At 51.3% G+C, this 20,234-nt stretch overlaps 1 protein-coding gene across 6 annotated transcripts in view; it reads right to left on the bottom strand.

Annotated features, from left to right (window-relative positions):
* Positions 1-1,707: 1,707 nt before the first annotated feature.
* The window catches only part of VWA5B1 (von Willebrand factor A domain containing 5B1), a 60,907-nt gene continuing 42,380 nt past the window's right edge, over positions 1,708-20,234 (bottom strand). For 4 of the 6 annotated variants that reach the window (XM_019836295.3, XM_045035201.1, XM_045035202.1 and 1 more), the window contains 11 exons: positions 19,934-20,119; positions 17,872-18,055; positions 16,742-16,929; positions 12,792-12,993; positions 12,007-12,321; positions 9,654-9,791; positions 7,067-7,198; positions 4,651-4,725; positions 3,715-3,784; positions 3,080-3,197; positions 1,708-2,214 (listed from right to left, as the gene is read on the bottom strand). In XM_019836295.3, coding sequence (XP_019691854.3) covers positions 1,708-2,214; positions 3,080-3,197; positions 3,715-3,784; positions 4,651-4,725; positions 7,067-7,198; positions 9,654-9,791; positions 12,007-12,321; positions 12,792-12,993; positions 16,742-16,929; positions 17,872-18,055; positions 19,934-20,119 — 2,115 coding nt within the window. Of the gene's footprint in view, positions 2,215-2,286; positions 2,989-3,079; positions 3,198-3,714; positions 3,785-4,650; positions 4,726-7,066; positions 7,199-9,653; positions 9,792-12,006; positions 12,322-12,791; positions 12,994-16,741; positions 16,930-17,871; positions 18,056-19,933; positions 20,120-20,234 lie in introns of those variants that run through there. The other 2 variants (XM_023258239.2, XM_045035203.1) reach the window with 2 other exon arrangements.

The following is a 20,234-nucleotide window of genomic DNA, read 5'->3' as shown; positions in this document are numbered from 1 at the left end:
GTCCCTCTCAGTGGCACTGACTTTAAGCCAACACCCCAGACGGTCACCCTGCCCCAGCTGGGGTCGTGGTGGCCACGGTGTTGGTGACTGCCCAGCTTGGTTCCTCCCCAGAGGGTGATTCGGAAGCAGAACAGTGGGCCAGGCAGCAGGTGGGACTTTATATGAAGCCTCCAGCCCCTTCCCTCCCCTGGGGATAGATCCATTGCCTACTTTTTGGAGCCTCAGCAGAAGGCCAGGGCAGAGCTCTGCTCAAGGGCGGGCTGCACAAGGGGCACATCCAGTGGGGACTCCTCTTCTCCATGCCCGAAGGGCATTCTGCTGGACACCCTCTCTCCCTCAGCCCCTGCTGCAGACCGGGCGTTTCTGGAGGCTTTGTGAGGCCGGGACTTGTGCCAGAGCCCATGGCTCCTTTCCTCCACAGGTCAGTTTGCTCCGTGGGGACCTCCAGACCTCCCTGAGGAGGCTTTGTGCCAGGGCCATGGGGCCTGAAGGGACGGCTGATGGAGACATTAAGGCCTTAGGGAGGGGGGCCTGTGGGTTCAGCCTGGGGTCTCAAGCTGGTAGACTTCCAAGGGAGTCTTTGGGGCAGAGATGATGGAGACCAGCCCCCAGGGAACCTGAGGCGGCCACAGGCCTGCCACCACATGGTGGCACAGGTAGGCCCGAGACAGGGAAGTCCCCAGGGGCTGTCTGCTTTACAATTCAAGCCTTCCCTGTCTTTGAATTAATCTCCCCTCCCCACTGGAGCTGCTGGCCCCAAAGGCATGGCAGCTGAGCACTGGTTCTCTGTGCAAAGGGGGCTCCTCTCCCCCACAGTGGTGTGGCTGGAGAGGGTCCCCACTGCCCCCCGGTGCCGCCAACACGGGGGTCCCTCTAGCCCCTCAGGGCAAGCTGAGTCCGCCTTGCACAATTCTGGAAAGTGTGCAAATGACTTCAGGGGTCGCCTGGTTTCTCCTCTGACTTCTGCCAGCATGTCTATTCTTTTGGGACTATTTTTGCCCACAATGAAGCTTCGTTTCAACACGTCAGCTCATAGGGGGTCTCCCCTTATCTTCCCCGCCTCCTCTCCTTAGATAGGAAGTCACAGTAAATCTGCAAACTAAAAAAGACCGAGGGCTTCCTAGCCCAGGGAAAAGGCCCCCGATGGACTCTTTTGTAACGTGTTGGGAAGGATGATTCTCCAGTCGGTTTGTAGGTGGGATTTTGGGATTTAGGGGTCCTGGACCGTCGCTGTCGAGCGAGCAGAGGTGGTCTCCTCGTGCCTAGGTGAGGCTCGCAGTTCTGGTTACTGGCAGCCTTTGGGTTCGCTCATCCACCCTTTTATTTGGCGGGGGGGGGGGGGGGGCTTTGCCCACGTGACTCTCCTCCAGGAGAACTTGGGTTTAAACTGTATTTTCTCTCTCCCCACCCACAGCTCCCTGGATGTCCAGCAGAAAGGAACCTCCAGAGCTTCTAGAGATCTAGTCCACCTCCCTCACCTCACACACTTATTTTACAGGTGGGGAAACTGAGGCCCAGACAGGGGGCAGGGGCTGGCCTAAAGCTGCACAGCTAGGTGGTAGCAAAGTTGGGACTGAACTCAGGCCTCCCGGCTGCCCGTCCAGGGCTCTTTCTAGCAGCCAATATATTGGCTGTAGCTTCAAAATCTCCCCCCCCCCCCAGGCCCAAATGGTCCCCTCCCTCTCCTCCCACCCCCCCCACCCCCCACTACACATAATTCGGGTTATAGCAAAGCATATCGAACTCCAGATTCTCGTCCCAATGCCGCAGGAGCACGAACAGCTGGCGGGCGGCCGCCTTGAGCGTGCCCCGCGTGCGGCCCTCGGGCACCTCCTGCTGTTCCAGCCACGAGTTGGCTTTGGCGGCCACCAGCTCCCACTCTACAAAGTAGGAGGCCGAGCTGTGCTCCAGCCACGCCAGCGCCACCACCGTAGCCCAAAGCTTCCCTGTGTGTTCGATCGCAGCCCTGGTCTCCCAGCCTGGCTTGCCCCCCGCCGGAGGCTCTGGGGAGAAGCCATCACAGGAGGGGTGCCGGGCCGAGGGGCCGGCGGTGCACAGCTGGGGACTTGGGGTCTTGGGCTCGGGCTGGCGGGTGAGGGGCACTCGGTGGCAGGTGAAGGGTGAGGTCCACTTGAGCTTCTCCATGGGGACGTGGATGGCCTCGCAGAAGGCTTGGTTGAGCAGGAAGGCTCCGGAGGCCAGCTGCAGAGACACCTGTGTGGGGGGGAGCCCCTCAGTGGGCCTCAAACTTTTCAGCCTGTGCAGCCCCGGGCCGGGCAAAAGCCTGGGTCCACAACGCCCGCCCGTTCATCCTCCCCAGCCTGCCCCTCCTGCCTGGGATACCTGAGGGGTACCCAGGCCAATTAAGCCTCTCAGGATTGCCTGGTTCCTGGTCTGTGTCCCCACAAGACAGTGCCATGAACTTAGGGACTCTGTTCATCCAGTTCAAGGTTGTCTCCCAGGGTCTAGCACTGTGCCTGGCTCAACAAATACTTACCGCAAGCACAGTGCTGTGCTGCTCAGGATATTTGGAAATTCAGAGTGACACTATGCCTCGGGAGTGTAGGGACTGGGGCTGTGCGGTGAAAAGCTCACACCGCGTCCGTCTCCCAGCACCCTCTGATCCCCAGATGTGCTGGGGCCAGGCCCCTTTGTTCCTCAATTCAGAGATGCCCCCGCCAGACCTGGGCACCTCACCCAGCCCGCAGCACGCCGGGCTGTCTGCAGAGCCGCTTACTAAACACACCGCGTGTCCCTGGGGTGTTAATGTTACTCACTTGTGAGCTATTCCAAGGCTTATTTTTATGTCTTAAAAAATAAACACACATAGGTGGTGGAGTAGAATGCAAAATTCCTGTGAATTTTTGAAGCAAAGACAGCGGATTGCAAAGAATGTTCACGATGTTGGTGCTGGATTCGAGCGACACTCTGAAGCCCCAGGCCCTTTCCCTGTTGGCTACTTGGGTGGGAAGGTGTAGGTCTTCTTCCCTTTGTGAAGGGGGAGGGGTGGGCAGGAGGCTCACAGGAAGGCCCCTCGGGGAGTGTGGGGGGCCAAGGTCTGGGGTCTGGGGCCACTCACCAGCGGAATGTAGTCGAAGTTCTGGCTCCCTGGGGTTGGCTCCGGAGCCTTGGTCAGTGGCTTGCTCAGGAAGCCCTTGGCTGCTCGAGTCAGCAGCCTGGACTTGTGCAGATTCAGCCTGTGTGGGGGGAACCGGGGACAGGTGGCCGTAGCTGCCCCCATGGTGTCCCTGGGAATCTCCCCCCTCCCCCCGTGCTCACTCAGCAGCTTCTGAAAGTCAGGGCCAGAAAGAATGTGACAGATGGCTTCCTCCGACCTCCTCATTTGACAGCTGGGGAAACTGAGGCCCAGGGAGGGAGGTTTGCATTTCCCGAGACATTCACTGAGTTAGCGTTAGCGGCAGCCTGGACGAGGAACGTCCCATATTCTTTTTCTGACCCTCTTCTGATCATGTATTCCTTTCAGCCCCGGGGGTCAGAGAGTCTTGGGGCAGCCCTCCCAGGGGATTTGCACCTGCACAGAGACCGTGGACATGTGGGGGCTTCTGCTGTGTGATGATGGGAAGATGGTGATATTTCTGGGTAGGGAGCCTCCTGGATCCCTTTCGGATTGTTCGTTTTTGTCTAAATGTCAGGCTGGGCCTGCTTTCTGCCTTTCACGCTAGGGGTGGCCCCAGGGAAGCTGATCCCACGTACCTGGATCCAAAGAGACTCTCTGAGGCCTTCAAGGAAGACGGGGTATTGGTGGCCAGACTGCGCAGGGGACCTGGAGAGCCACAGAATGACAGTTGGGGCCTGACAGATGACCCTGTCCAATGGCTCACTCCCCAGCTTGGAAACAGCGACCCAGAACAGGGGAGGGTCCTGCCTAGGTCCCTAGGGATCCAAGCTGATCATTAGGCTGTTTTTATTTATTTATTTATTAAAAATTTTTTAATGTTTATCTTTATTTTTGAGACAGAGAGAGACAGAGCATGAGCGGGGGAGAGGCAGAGAGAGAGGGAGACACAGAATCCGAAACAGGCTCCAGGCTCTGAGCTGTCAGCACAGAGCCTGATGCGGGGCTTGAACTCACAGACCACGAGATCATGACCTGAGCTGAAGTCGGACGCTCAAACGACTGAGCCACCCAGGCGCCCCTCATTAGGCTGCTTTTGACCCAGGTGGTGTGGGGAAGGGTGAAACGTGTGTCCACATATAAGAAATAGGCCTCCAAGTCTCCTTGGCTGGCGGCCGCTGGTATCTTCTGGAAGGTTACCCGTGGGGACAGTGACAGTTTCTCATCAGCCCCCCTCACCCCCGAGTGGGGATACTGAGCTTCCTTCCCTGGCATATTGCTGGAGGATTCTAAGCAGAGTTAGGTGCTAGAATGCTCCCTCCGCTGGGAATTGGGAGGTCTGATTCCAGGCCTCGTGTTGTCACTAACTTGCTGTGTGACCTTGGGGAAGTCACTTCCCCTCTCTGAATCTTAGTTTCCATGTCTTTCAATTAAGGATACTCCTATTTATCTCACACAGGGGCATTTTGAGGAATAAATAAACCACCAAAGACTTTGTTGGGCTAACACTCTCTTGGCTCAAGGATCAATCACTCCACTATCTTAATGAAAGAGAGAGCTGACTGCCTACTCACCTTCCGAAGCAGGATGCTTCTCGCGGCCCGGGGATGTGGTCTCTCTGAAAGGCGCACTGGGGCTTTCCTCCACATCTACAACAGAAGAACCGGTGAGGCCTGAGTCCCCTGGGCCCTCCCTTTCCCCACCTCTCCTGCCCCCCAAGGAAAGTGAGGGCAAGAATTCACAGTCCCTGGGGGGTAAGTTGGACGAGCAAGGCCAGGGTTTCCATCCCTGTTTTATGGTCCTTCGTCTTCCAAAGATAACACCATCGCTCCACCGTAAGAGTCAGAGAAGCCTGGGTTCAAATCCCAACTCACCCATTGACTAGCTGTGTGACCTTGGGAAAGTTACTTCCTTTATAAACTGAGGTCGCCAATTGAGGATAATAGTATCTACCTCGCAGTGTTGTCTTAGGGATCAAGGGAGACAATACACAGATGACGGTGCCGGGTGCCTGGCCCATGGTAAGTGCTCAATAAAGCCCTGAGCTCAGACCCAGCAGAGAAACGCAAGCAGGCCGGGGGCCTGCGGGTGGGGGGCGAGGTGGGCATTCGCTCACCAGGTCTGTGCCTCACTGAGAAGGGGCTCCTGCCAGCTCTCCAGGAGGCACGAGAACATGGCACTAACTTGTCAGAGGGCTCTGAGCCTCAGTTTCCCCATCTGTAAAATGGGGATAATAACTGAACATAGCTGGTTCAAAATGCATACTCACGGTGCTTATTCTTATGATTGTTTCAAGGGCTGGACAGCGATGAATTTCCAAAATATGGAAAAAGCTTCATGCATAAATGTTCATCAAAGCCTCTATGTCCCCTAGGAGGCCATTAGTGGCTCTGTGAGGGCCAGGAAGATCCGTTTATCGCTGGGGGTGCGGGAATAGCACAACAGTGCACCAGTGACTGAACGCCTGAGTGACGGAGGCACTGGGAGGCAACATGGCAGTTAGCCTCATGGCTCTGGAGCCAGACACTGCCTGGGTTCAAGTCCCGGCTCTACCAGCTGTGTGACATTGAGGAAGTCACTTAACTCCTCTGAGCCTCAGTCTCCTCATTTCTCAATGAGAAACAGAAACTGTGTCAGATAATTAGAACACAGCACACAGAAAGTTCTCAGGAAATGTCAGCCATTGTCATCCTTGGGGAGGGAAAGGGCTTGGGATAGAGTCAGAGTGTAGAAGTTATAGACACTTGGGTGTGAATCAGAGGTCAACTGAAAAGAAGGTATTTGTGGGGCGCCTGATGGCTCAGCCAGTTAAGCGTCTGATTCTGGATTTTGGCTCCAGTCATGATCTCCCAGTTCATGGGATCGAGCCCCACATCCAGCTCTGTGCTGACAGCATGGAGCCTGCTTGGGAGTGTCTCTCTCTCTCTCTCTCTCTCTCTCTCTCTCTCTCTCCCCCCCTGCCCCTCTCCTGCTCACGCTCTTTCTCTCTCTCTCTCAAAAATAAACTTAAAAACATATAAAATTAAAAAAAAAAGAGAAAAGAAGGGATTTGTGATTTTGAAGGAAGCCATGGGCCACCAAGAACTGAGCTACGGAGAAATGAAAAGGTAGACAGAAATCTCCTCTAGACTGGAAGCCCAGCTTGGTTCAGGGGTTACAGCATGCTCCCCCCAGTTTTGGAGGCTCTGAGGGACCAAAGAAATGGCAGAGCTTTTTAATTCTGGAGTTACACTCTCTTCTACCCCTCACACACTGTTCCTTTTTTAACCCACCAGTGTCTGTAAGGACTTTCTAGTCTCTCAGGTAAAAAATGATCAGGATCTGGGTGCCTGGCCTAGTGGTCAGGTGGGACTTCTGACGTCCTTCCCATGCACAGAAGAAGGCAGCAGATCCTCACTGAACATGAGAGGGCACGAAGGAAGGGGTTAGGACCAGTGCAGCAGTTAGGCTGTCTTTGGAGGGACCAAAGGACGCACGTACATTCAAGACACGCAGGGTGAAAGCGATCCCGTGAATTAGTGCAAGGTCACAAAAGGGTCGAATCATGAATGTTTAAGGACCCAAGCTGTAGGCACAAGGAAATCAGGCGAAGGCGGAAAGGAAGCTTTGGGAATCCTGACAGAAGCAGATGGTAGGACCCAACCAGATGCAACTGCCTCTTTGTTCCTGGCTTTCCCCCTGGTTTGTTAGCTGTCTTGGCATTTGCTGCCTGGGAGGACTCGGGAGACTGGAGTCAGAGAACAGCCACCGGCTTGGCAAACCGTGAAGGGGGAGACGTGGAGGGATGGCGCGGGCAAGCAGGTGCCCCGCAGCTCGCTCCGCGAGGCTGTGTTGATGGTGGCATGCTTGGGCCATGCTGAGCCTCGGGGAGCCCGGGAGACCTGGCCTCACCCAGGCCCTGTGAGGACCCAGAGTGCAGACTCAGAGACTGGCCTCCGCGGCCTTGGACACGGGGCCCAGGCTTCAGAGCACGCCTGAGGCAGCTCTTACTCAGGTTCTGGAATTTGCCATCTCCTGCTGCCGAGTATTCCCCGAGGAGGGTCTGGGACCGTCTGAAGCCGGCAGAGGTTCCCCTCCACTGTCGGGTCAGGACCTGAGAGCTGACCATCCGCCATGCAGCACCTTCACGAGGACAAGGAGAAGAGGGTCAGATGGGTACCGTTGTGTCAGTCCTTTGCCTCTCCCCCGAGGCCAGCGGGAATGATTCTGGCTTCAGTCTGTCACTTATCCAAAGGCAGAGAGACATTTTACAAGGCGAGACCGTGAACTTTGGAGCCAGAATGACCTGGATTTGAACCTCAGCCCCATCTCTTAGCAGCTGGATGGGGTGCTCACCACTCTGTGCCTCAGTTTTCTTATCTAGAAAATGGGGATAATAACCTTGCTGGGTACATGCTATTGCTGAGCTAGCGTTCAGAAAGCAGCAATGTTTTCTAGTTAGTTAAAAGGCTGGTTTTCTCAGGAACACCCCATTTTCCTTCTCTCTTAGTTTACTGTCCCAGAGACTGAGGTCCCAGTTCCCCTCCCACAGGGAAGGCCCCTGAAGTCCTAGGGCCCCACCAATGGGGGATGGGTAGAAGACAGATGAAACTATAGCACCCTCGAGTATGTTTTGGGGAACCCCACTTTTGGAGAACACTAGTCTGTAAATTATGTCTTAAAAAATACCAAGGAGTTCTATGGGGAGGTAAGTTTAGAAGATGCAAAGTGCAGTCCATTCTCTGAGCCTCCTGATGTAGATTAACGTACTAAAAAAGGCTCTGACGAGTTCTGCAGTCAAAAGTTCCGAGCTTAATCCAGTGGTTCCTAAATGTATTTCCTAACTAGTACTTCCTAGTTTTGTGCTGAATGGCCATGAACGGCACATGGAACTAGGGTACTGATTTCCTGGAGCACACTTTGGGAGGTACTGATCCAGGTCTTAAGGGGCTGGGGGACTTGGGTTAAGACGTGGGCCAGGTCCCCAAACCTTACAGGCTGTGGGCTACAGACACTTAGGAGGACAGTCTGAGATGGGAGGGGAGGGAGAGACATCCTGAATGTCATTCAGGATGACAAAAGCCCAGTGAATGAGAATGCCCAGTGGAGGAACAGCCTGGGCTTCTGGCCAGAACCTGAAATGAGACATCTGAAAGAGGGAACGGGTCATTGACTATTTTGGTACCACAGATGAAAAACAGCAGGGGGAGTGGGGTGGGGGGGTGCACAGGAGAAATGAGGAGAGGCACATTTTGTTTTCAAACATTCTTTCAGGAGGTTTGCTAAAGGAAACAAAAAAGAAAGAAAAAAAAAGAAAATGGAGGTGTAGCGGACGGGAAAATGAAATATAGGAAAGAAAAAGTACATATAGTTTATGCCCCTATGGAGAGTAACTCACCAAAAAAAAAAAAAAAAAAAAAAACACACACACACACACACACACAAACAAAAACCAAAAACCAAAAAACCTAGAATAATTCCCCGAAGAGAGAATCTTTTCTTGTCTATGAGCCTGGCAGCATTTAGAAAGATAAGCAGCATGCAGTGTTGGGGAAGGGAGATTTCTGAACAACCTCTGGGCGGGGTCAGTTTTGCACAATACATCACAGTTTTCAACGGGCAGAACTTTGGATGTGCACTCTTACTTCTGAGAGTTAATTGGCCCCAAGGAGATAACCAGACAGGGGCATAAAGATGTTTTTTGCACCGTAATTTACAATAATCAAAAGGGGGTTAAACTGAAGGTCTAATAACACAGGGCTGGTGAAATAGGTTCTGATAAACCTTAAGAGGCGGCGGAGAGGAGCAGGAGGGAACACACGCTGGAGGCAGATCGCTGGGATTCAAAGCCTGGCTCTGCCCCTCCCTGCTGTGTGACCTTGGGCAAGTAACTTAACTCCCTCTGCCTCTGTCTTCCCATCTGTAAAGTGGGGGGGGGGGGGCTCATAACAGCATCTGGGTTGCAGCGCTGTTTTGAGAATTAAGTCATTTGCTGTAAAGTGCTTTGGGACGCTAACTGGCTGTTACAATGATGAAAGTAGAAAACCCTGCAGGTATTAAAATGGTGATATAGATTCAGCTTCGTGGAAAGATATTTTCTACACCCATAGTTTGGAAAATGTAGCGCATATTGGTATGATCCAATTCATGAAAAAATTATCTGTCTTTTGATTTCTCTACATGTAGATATTCATAGAAGTCTGGAAGGATGGTCACACCAAGGAAGTAATTAGTACTCATTTCTGGAGGACTGTCAGTTCCAAGCACTTTTATTTATTTTAGGTCTTTCTGTATTTTGGAACTTTCTCCAGTGAGCACACATTGTTCCAGTTGGAAAAATACAATAAAATCATATTCACTTGGTGGGAAAAAGGGAGTGGGGTGGTTTCATGGCCTTCTGCAGAGCAGTGGGAAGGGGGCTCATGCGCCCCCCACCCTATGGTGACCAAGTCATTTGCCAGGGGCCCCTTTTGCTTCTAGGTCATTCCTTGTACTCCTCTCGGTAGGCCTATGTTCCTTTGTGTCTCAGTTCCCCTCTGCCAGCCAAGGGGGGCACTGCTTGTTCCTCAGGCATGCCCCAGCCACCTATCCGCCTTACCAGAGTTGGGGTACCCCACCACGGTGGGCAGGTACCGGCTCTCGCTCACGTCCACAGGAACAAAGGCCGTGTATTTGCTGATGATGTTGCAGGCCTTGCTGGTGTGCACAGCGTTTACCTGGTAGCGGCGGCTGGACCCTGCAGAGGGAGAAGTTGGGGGTCAGTGTGCAGGCTCGGAAAGTCCCCCTTGACGCGGAAGTTCTGGAAGCTAAAAGAAGGGCTAGACCAGTGGTCCTCATCTTTGGGATTAAATAAGCCTTTAAGGGGTGCCTGGGTGGCTCAGTTGGTTAAGCGTCTGACTCTTGATCTCAGCTCAGGTCATGATCTCAATGGCTGCGTGGGTTTGAGCCCCTCACCGGGCTCTGTGCTGGCAGCGTGGAGTCTGCTTGGGATTCTCTCCCTCTCCTCGCTCTCTGCCCCTCCTCCATTCGGACTGCTTCTCTCAAAATAAATAAATAAACTTTAAATAAATGAATAAATAAATAAGCCCTTAAAATTGAGGGGATGCCTTGACCTTAGCCCCCACCCCAGATTATTAACCTCTGTCATCATTTCCTAAAATGACATTTTAATGTCAAAGAGCTAAGACGTCTTAAGACAAAAAAGATAGTTACACTCCTTAAATAATTTCAGCATTATTAAAAAAATCCTCTAGGGGCGCCTGTCTGGTTTGGTCTACTGAGCATGTGACTCTTGATCTTCGGGTTGTGAGTTCAAGCCCCACGTTGGGTGTAGGGATTACTTAAAAATAAAATCTCAAAAAAAAAACACCCCAAAACCTTTCTGTTGTCTGTATTTTCCATTTTCATTTTGCAGCTATCTGGTAAAAACTTTGTAGCAGGACTTTGCAGGTTCCCTGACTGGGTGGGGACCCCTGGTCTGGCCCATTGCGACAATCTTGCTGAGAAGAATGAAAACCAGAGAGGGAGAGGGGCGAACACAGGGTCACACAGCGAGTCAGTGGTGGATCTGAATCCAAGATGGTCCGACCCCAAAGCCCAAGCCCTTTCCATGGAACAGGTGAGCAGTCTCTGGCTTGCTGCCTCCAGAGGGCTGTCTGTGTGAGGATCCAAGGAGATAAAAGGAGTACAAGTGCTTCGTAAACTGTAAGGTGAGGTGCTCACGGAAAGAAAACGATGATATATATTAAACGAAAGTACAAATAATATAAAATATAAGCAATACATTATTGTATAAACAAAGCATGAACCTATAAACAAGTACTATTCTCTATATCTATATCTATCTATTCTCTTAAGTGTGCACCACCCTGATCCCAGGAGTCACCATCTTAGGAAAGTTTGTCCCACTTCCTGAGCTAAATTAGCTCCCCTCCCATCCCCCGTTATAGGATTTCTTGGATCCCTGTATTTCTTAATAGCACTTAGGACAAATGCACTCAATTAATTGTGTGTATAATTATTTGATTGATGTCGGCTTCCTGGCTAGTCCTTGTCAATCAAGCACTCATAAGTAAGGGTAGGAATTGTGGTGGTCATCGCACTGTTCAGCTTCGAGCCTGGCCCCCCGCTGATCCAAAATCAATAAAATGGCCTTGATGAGTGAGGGAGTGGACCGACTGGGTTTGGGGGGGGTGGTTTCCCTAAGAAGGTGCGTCCCAGGGGAGCGGGTCAGGTGGGACAGGGCTGGCTCCATCGTTCTGTCTCTGGAGCCCTACAGGGGGCGCTGTAAGGAGAAGCCGTGGGGAGTGAGGGGGAATGGGGCACCTGTAGTAGAGGGGAAGAAGGAAAGAGAGGAAAGGACGGATCACCGGAGGGGGTGAGAGGGGTGGAAGAGTCCCTGGGGAGGAGAAGGTGGCTGGGGGATGGGGGCTGATCAGGAGAGGATGGAACACCTGGCTGTGTGTGTGGGCGGGGGGAGGTGGAGGGAGGGCTGGGGGGTTGGGGGAGAGGAGAGGCACTTGGAGGCTGCAGTGTAGGGAGAAGAGGTGGAGCATAGACAATGGCAGCTGTGGGAAGATGGAAAGAGCTGAAGCCAGGGGAAGGGAGCAGATCTCCGGGTGGGTGGGCCAGGAGGGCTACGGGGCATTGGGCGGGGCTGTGGGGAGGGGGCCGAACGCGGCAGCTGGGAGGGGGAGGATCATGGTGGGAAGCGTGGGATGGGCATTGGGCGGGGCTGCGGGGAGGGGGCGGATCATGGTGGGAGGAGTGGGATGGGCATTGGGCGGGGCTGCGGGGAGGGGGCGGATCATGGTGGGAGGAGTGGGATGGGCATTGGGCGGGGCTGCGGGGAGGGGGCGGATCATGGTGGGAGGAGTGGGATGGGCATTGGGCGGGGCTGCGGGGAGGGGCTCCGGGAGGGCAGATAGGAGTACGCAGGCCGTGGGGCTCACCTTGCTCGATCTCGTTCTCGCGCTCCGCCAGCTGCTCGAAGTCGCGGATGATGGCGCGGGCCGCCAGGTGGTGGAAGGTCTCGCTCCACAGGTCGGCCTCATGTGCCCCTCCCCTCTCCGGGCCGGGGGGCCCCAGCTCAAAGCTCACTTCCCACTGCAAACGTTGGCTGTCGCGCAGGCCCTTGACCACGGCCTTGCCCAGCACCGGGCCTGGGGTAGGGGGCCTGCTGGGACTGACCCGATCCTCGGACTCGGCCAGGGGTTCCCAGTCCGAGGACGTCTCGGTCTCGAAGGTGGAAGGGTGATGGGACGGTTCTGCGAGTGGAGGGACAAGCAGGTGGTGCTCTGGGCTGGGGCACGGAGGGTCAATCCCTAGGGACATCATTCCTCCCCAGGGCGCAGACATCCCTAAGCAAGTACTGTCTTCCCCCGACCCTCCCCACCTCAAGGAACACAGGATTCTTTCCCTAGGACAACTGGAGGGTATGGCTTCTCCCCAAAATGGGGCAGACCCACCTCCCAGGAATCCAGTACTTGAGGTGGCCAGATAGAATGGTGTGGGGACACTTGGGCGCAAGAATGCAGCCTCAGGGACATCTGGGATCCTCACAGCCAGCCCAAGGGCTAGGTTGATTGGGAGAGTGAGGTTCTCTGGCAGGGATGGGCAATAACGGATCCTTCTCCCTCAAGGGCACAGAGGAAGGCATTTGCCATCAGTCCTATCATCTGAAGGTGAAGGATTCCTTCCTGTCCCCAGTCAGGTCCTGGACCCTGCAGGCACTTACCCAGGTCCCCAGGGCTACGGCTGTCTGAAGCCGGCTTCAGGTTAAACCCAAGATCGGGCTCTTTCATGGGGCTCCAGGTCTGGGTCTCCTGGCTGGAGGGCAGGCTGGGCTGGCAGCCTTGGGGCAGCAGAGACGGCCTGTGGGCACCTGGGCCGCGGAGTTTGGGGCCCTGGCTCAGGTCCGGACCGCTGTTGAGCAAGGGCTAGGAGTGCAAGAGGGAAGGGAGGAGGCTGAGCTCCTGGTGGCTGCCCTCTTCTCTCCACCCCTAGCCACAGCTCTTTCCCTGGACACTTCAGCTCCTGCGGTTCCCAAGGACACATAACCTACTCTCTACTACCCATGAGGAACCATCAACACAAACAATCCCAAAGCATGGATAAAGCCCAAAGCATGGAAAACCATGGAAAATCGCATACCATGGATAATATTCTAAATCCACTTTTTTTTTTTTGCCATAAAGTTTAAAACTTTGTGTGTGTGTTGGGAGGAGGCTAAAATTATCAGCGTTTTCCTTATGTCTTCTCATATGTCATGCTTAAAAGGTCTTTCCCACTCAAAAAAACTCTTCTGGAATTTTTATGATTTATTTTTGTTTGCTTAAATCTTTGATTCACATGAAATTTATTTTGGTGTCAAGAAATAGAAACCAGCCTTTTCCTTGATTTTCTGAGTAGTACAGATCTCAACACTGCTTCCTGAATATGGTCCATTCATTCAGTTTCTAGGGTTTATCAGTTCCCTGCCTCTCTCCTGTCAAAGCTCTCATGTACATTTGGTTTTATTTCTGGACTTTCTTTTCTGTTTTGTGCGTTTAATCTGTCTGTTCTTGTGCTGGTACAAAAAAAAAAACATCAAAAGGCAAGGGATAAACTGGGAAATACATTTGCAACATGCATGACAAAGATCATTTTCAAGAAAAAGCGCTTGTAAATCACTGGGGCAGGAGGGCAGAGGTAGAATGTGGGTTCAGGGTATCTACAGGCAATTCAAAATGTGTCAAATAAACCCATGAAGAAATGTTCTGCTTCATGAGCATTGCTCTAAATTAAAATAAGTTATGATTTTTTTCCGTTTTCCAGATTGGCAAATACTTAAACATTTGATGACACACATTGTGGCTAATTGGGGAGACAGGGTAGGGTCTCTCTCTTGGACTGTCGATGTGGGCGTAAGCCGGTGCACACCTGTGGGAGGAACCTTTAAGCAGTGTGCTATCAACATGAAATGTGCACAGGCTCCTTTGACCCAACAATTCCATTTTCAGAAATTTAATTCTGTGGAACACACAAGGATGCAGGTATCTACGTGCACGTACTGTAGATTTGTTGCAGTATTGTTTGTAAAAGTGAAAAATCTGGACCCTGTCAAAAACGTGCATCAATAGGGGTTGACAAGTTATTATGGTAGATCCATACAACGGAACGCCACACAACCCAGAAATCAAAGTGGCAGATCTCTTCCTACCAACGTGGGAAGCTGTCCGAGATCAAACATATTTTAAAAAAGTAACTTGCAACTGTTCGGTATTTTGATTGTGGAGATAGTTACAGGACTATGCGTTTGTCAAAAGTCACAGAACAATTCACCAAGAATTGTACACTTTACTGTATACAGAAAAGTGAATTAAAAAGGGGCACCTGGATGGCTCTTCCAGTTAAACGCCCGACTTCGGCTTGACTCATGATTTCACTGCTCCTAAGTTTAAGTACCATGTTGGGCTCTCTGCTGTCAGCACAGAGCCCGCTTCAGATCCTCTGTCCCCACCCCCCCCCCACTCGTTCTCTCTCTCTTTCTGCCTCAAAATAAATAAATAAACTTTAAAAAAGACATTAACAAAGTAAATCAGAGATTTACTTATGGACTTTGGAGAGATCCAATAATAATTGGACAGATTGGAGATTTATAATGTGATTCTTCAAAACGTGTGTGTGTGTGTGTGTGTGTGTGTGTGTGTGTGTGTGTTTGTAGTATTTCTGAAAGGAAACACTGAAAATCCAGTGGGTTTGGGCACAGGGAAGGGGTGATGTTAGTTTTACTTTATACCTGACTGCACTGTTTGAGGGTTTTTATTGTAAACTCTGAATGTGTAGTACTTCTGTAATTAAAGAGTATTAATTAAAAATGAATTTTGTGCCTCCGGGAAACTTGCTATGCTTGGTAGGGGGAGCGGATTGGGAGGGGCCAAAGGCACTTACAAGGTGAAACAGAGAAAGTGCCTCTTAGGTTTTAAGGTCAACAGTTAACCATGGAATCTTCCTCATCTCTATCAAGTATTTACTGAGAAGAGGACTGTGCCTCTCCATTAGATGGGGACTCCTTAGGGCAGGGGCCGGGGTCCTCCTTCCCATCTCCTCTGGGGCTGGGGACAGTACAAAGGTGTGGGAGAAGGAAAAGACTGTCGGTCATTGTTAGGATGTCCCTGATGGGAGCTGGTACCCAGCCAGGGCTGCTGGGTCCCGAGGGATCCTTAGTCCCCCTCTCCCATGACAGACTGGGATTCCCCTCACCCCTGCCCCAACATCACAGCCACAGCAAGAAACAGACGCTGCTACAGCTTCCATGGTAACAGATTGGTCTAAGATGCAGTCCTTCACCCAGCCAGAGGCTGCAGGGAGTGTGTACGTGTGTGTGCTTGCATATGCATGTGTGTGCGTTTGTACCAGCGTGTTGGGGAGAGAGAGACTGGAGAAGCCAAGCAGGGGCTCAGGGAGAGACGAACAAAGATGGGCCAGAAGCAAGCAGGAGGGAGCAGATGCTAAGCTGCCCAGAGCTCTCACCAGGTAGAGGTGCATCTAAGGGACACCTACTGCATACCAGCTGCTGCTCCAGGGCACTTCATCTCTTATCAGCCATTGCCTGCAAGAGCCTTCCACTACAGTTGGCTCTCAAGAAAATCTGTTGATGGCTGTTATTAGCTCAATTATCTGCACGAGCTATTCTCCCCATTTCACAGAAGGGAAAATCAGGGCTCAGAGAGGGAAAGCAACATGCTTAAGGAGCAGAGTCTGCCTGAGTCCAAGGGTAGTGTCTTCCAACTGGCTAAGCACAGAGAAGGGCCTAGGTGGCCGAGTCTCTGCCCCGGGGTGGAGGGCAGGAACCTACGGAGGGGCGGGGATGGAGGGGGTGGTGGGTGGCATGGGAGAAGTAATGGCTGCTTTTATGGAACCAGGACCTAATGATGACAAAGCTACATGAAACCCATTCCTAAGAAAATGGGAGAAAGGCATGCAGATAATAAGAAACCCCAATCTGGTTTAGGACAGTGTTTCTCTGTCTGGTGACTCTACCCTCTTCCCCAGGGGGATTTGGCAGTGACTGTTTTTGGTTATGGTGATTGAGGGTGCATTTCAGTTGGTAGAGGCCAGGGCTGCTGCCAAACATTCTACAAAACACAGGACAGCGCCTGCCACAAAGAATTATCGTGTCACAGTGCTGAGGTGGAGACACTCTGGTCTAGCTGAATGGCGGGGCAACTGGTCCTGCTCTGGCTCTAACTCTGCGATGATCTCTGCCAGGGGTGAATGTGCAACCCTTGGGATTTGCAGAAGGTGCAGTGTGATGGAGGGAGGGAAGCAGGGGCTTTGTAGGGAGAGGGTCCTGGGTCGCAGTCCCCCGACTGGCTATGTGACCCTGGATAAGTCACTTTACCTTTCTGGCCCTCAATTTCCACATCTGTACAGAGTGGGGGCGGTCAGCTCCCCCACCTGCTTCGATGCTCCCTGCTGGCTGGGAGGTGTTTGTGTACACGGAATGAGTGATGTCACTGGCCAATGGGTACCATTATTAGAAAGGGGGTCAGGCAGGTGAAGATCCAGAAAAATGAAGAGGAAGTGACTTGTTTGGCAGAATAGGATGTGGCAGAAAAGGCCCCATCCTTGTGGCTGAAGCAGGACACACAGCTCTCTCCCCATCTATGGTCTCCCCCAGCTCCAACTTGCCCTGCTCGGTACCTGCAGATCAATCTGCCACCACGAGGCCTCTGTGCTGGTCTGGTTGGTGAGATCCTGCGGCTTGGCTTTCCGCAGTGGGTATCTCCTGGCAGGCACTGTGGGGTCGCTGGCTGTGGTGGCCCTTGGGGAAGGCTTGTGGTTGATCTGGTTGGTGCTATATGCCCGCCGTCGCTGGGAGAAGTCCAGACCTGGGTAGGGTGGTGACAGGGGAGCCATCAGGGTGGAGAACAGTGGGGAAGGAGAGAGGGGCTTGTATGCTCCTTTCCTGCTTGGAAACGTCTTGCATTTTCTACCTCTTGTCTGGTGAAAGATTTGCAGGTGTCTCGGCTCACCTGGCATTTAAAGCCTTGCCTAATCTGGTCCCAATCCATCTACCCAGCTACTGTCCTTTCTGCTCCTTTTTCAATGTATTATGTGCTCCAAATATACCAGATGAGCAATCAGTTGTGTATGTGTTTTCTAGGTGTCACACTTCCACATCTCAGGTCCATTTCTGCTGCCTGGAATCTTCTCTCTTCCCGCTTCTAAGAATCAGTGCCCTCATTATGTCTTTGTTGATATCATCTACCAATGTGTCTTTCCTTGGGACCCTCACAGCTTGTTAAACTTTCCTGTGGTCCCTGTCACTCTGCTTCTATCAGAGTTAGGGCCAATTGTATCTGTTTCACTAGGCGGAGAGCTTCTGAAGGACAGGAGTCCGCATCTGGGGTATCTTTGCTTCCCAGATCTGTGTTGGGTAACCTAGCCTTAGTAGGTGATCCCTTCTCTTTCTCTGCCCCTCGTGTGATTCTCTCTCTCTCCACCCTTGCTCACTTGAGTCCCCCCCACCAAAGTAAGTAAGTAAATAAATAAATACCTAGGACCAGAAATTAACACCATAAAGAAGCTTTGGGTCCAGACAGCTCTCAGACCCTTTGTCTGTACCCTCCCCCTCTTTCAAGTTTCATGATTTGGCCAAATTGCTTAAAGTCGCCAAGCCTCCGTTTCATCATCTGCAGATAGGGAGAGCAGTACTCATCTGCACAGCTGCAGTGAGATTGTTTGTATAAAACAGCTTAGCACATAGTAACTGCTCAGTAAAATGTAGCAACCATGGCCTCCCTGGAAGAGAGAGTGGAGCACAGTCTAACCAAGATTGGCGATGGAGTCTCCGGTGGATCGCTGGGGATCTTTGGGCTGCCTTGGGCTGCAGGGTGCGCCCATGCCCCTGACACAGTCCCTGCTGTCTGGGCTGGGCCCCTCGTCCTGTGAGTGGTAGAAGACAGAGCTGCTGGACTCTTGAGAGTGCAACATGCTGTATCGTCTCCTTTTGTCCTAGAGGGAGGGAGAGAGAAGAGGGCAGAGAGTGAGACTAGGTGTCGGAAAGAACATGTGCAGGGCAGCAAGCATGTGACAGGAGGTGACAGACATTCAATCTTTGAAGATCTGGAATAACAGGAAAGCTTTTTGCTTGCTTGATTTGTTTAGGCAGACTTCTGTTTAAGAGATGGTGAATGGCATTGACTCTCCATATCATTTATACTATTTATATTTTTAATTATCTTATTTATTGAAACATGTTTAAAAATGTCATTCTAAATGCCACTGCTGTCTCCAATAGGTCATCAAAATTAACAGAATGAACCATCTGTTCCTTCCATTCCATTCTCCATGACATAAATATATATATAAAACATAAGGGCTTTGGAGGGTCACTTTTATTCTACCAAAGCTGGACTGTATTACTTACATTTATCAGTACCTTGAATTTTGCACTTAAAACATTTTGGAAATCCTGCACATCAACTATGCTTTTTAACAATTGACTGAATAAGTATTCTCCCACCCCTTATTTTTAAGAATTCACTTTGTGGCCATTTATTTTTGCCGCCATAAAAAATTGCTACAGTGAATCCTTGGGCACGAATCCATTACATCACTTTTATTTTTATGTGTTAGAGTCTTAGGAGGGATTTCTGGGCTGAAAAGTTATGTATTTCAAATTTCATTAGTTATTTCTAGATTGCTTTCCAGGGGGAAAAGTCATGTTTCCACCACGATATACAAGGGTACCCTTACCCAACAGCCGTGGTAAGAGTGGGAGAAAACTTTGCCATTCTCATGAGTAAGGAAAGGGAAGGGATTTGATGCTCCCTTCTAGTGGTAGGGTCTGCTGGTGATCTGCTGCCTCCAGACCTCCGAGAAGGGTCTATACTGTTCAAAGACTGACCAACTTCTCCCTGCATTTGAATGCCCTGCTCTCCACAACACATTAACCATTACCCTGACCACGATTCTTAGGAGATTCTATAACATTCTAAAATCTGGAAATTGCACATAAAATTCTAACTTCTCTTGTAAGACTGAAAACACATTTAACACAGAGCCCACATTCCTGCATGAGAGCAGTTTGTTAGATGGGTAGGGACCATCCAATTTAGATGGGTGCATGCTGTCCAATTTGCCATATTCCTTATCACTCCTTATAGCCTTTCTATGGACTCAGTGATCACTGCTACCCTTCATGGCATTTTCCCTTTTATTTTTATAAGTTCATTTCAATCATTTTATACCTGCACAATCCCTCTAGGCAATGAGTTTGTGACTCCTGCTTAAAAATAAAACAAGAGGACAAATCCTTCAAGCAGGAGAGGAGAGACTCACTAAAGAGGGAAGATGGATGGGGAAATAGCTTCTCGGGCAATCTCCCACGTTTTCACATGAACTCCACCTTCCTTATAGACATTCCTCACTTTTATCTCACGTCTGTCACCACATACAAGAGAATTATCCATGTAAATAAAACACAAACCCATCTGAGGAGACATGACCTGAATAGAGTGTTTGGGGAAAGAAACCTGAACACAGTTATTCTGAAATGAATTGTTTATCAAAATCACCTTGAGGAGATTATATAAAATATAGGTTCCTAGGCCTTACCCTCAAAGACTTTGATTCAGTAGGCCCAGGTTGGAGGTTGGAGTCTGCATTTTAAGCACGTTACCCCAAGTTTTCTGCTGCAGGGGATCTTAAGAACCACGTATTGCGATGACAGCACTTAGCCAAGCAATGTCATCATGACCACATGCCCTTGGCCTGGCCACCATGCCCCACAACTGTAAACACCAGATCCAATTAGTTCCTAGTTCCCAGTAGTCTTTCCAGCTAAGGATGGCTTTGTGGGCAAGGTTCTGGAATGTCTAAGATACTTACATATCTGGGATGGGAGATGTATAAGGAGGCATCACACACAATGCCATACCCCACCAGCCGCTCTCCAGGGAAGAGGCAGCTGGTGCCGACAGGCGAGATTAGGACCTCGGTGGTCTCAGGGAAGACCCACTCCACAGTTACATCACTCAGGACTGGGGCCATAGCCTTCTTCAGGGATTTGATCATCTGTTGGGCAGAGTCAGAACACAGGTTGGAGGCATGCATGAGCAGGGACATGCACATATGAGGAGCACCCACAAAGATCGTGTGGGTATGAACACGAGAGGGTGTGAGCAGGGAA

The sequence above is a fragment of the Felis catus genome, chromosome C1, assembly GCF_018350175.1.
Source record: "Felis catus isolate Fca126 chromosome C1, F.catus_Fca126_mat1.0, whole genome shotgun sequence".
Lineage (NCBI taxonomy): Eukaryota > Metazoa > Chordata > Mammalia > Carnivora > Felidae > Felis > Felis catus.
The sequence above is the reverse complement of the archived record's forward strand: the minus strand, read 5'-3'. Positions and strand labels throughout refer to the sequence as shown.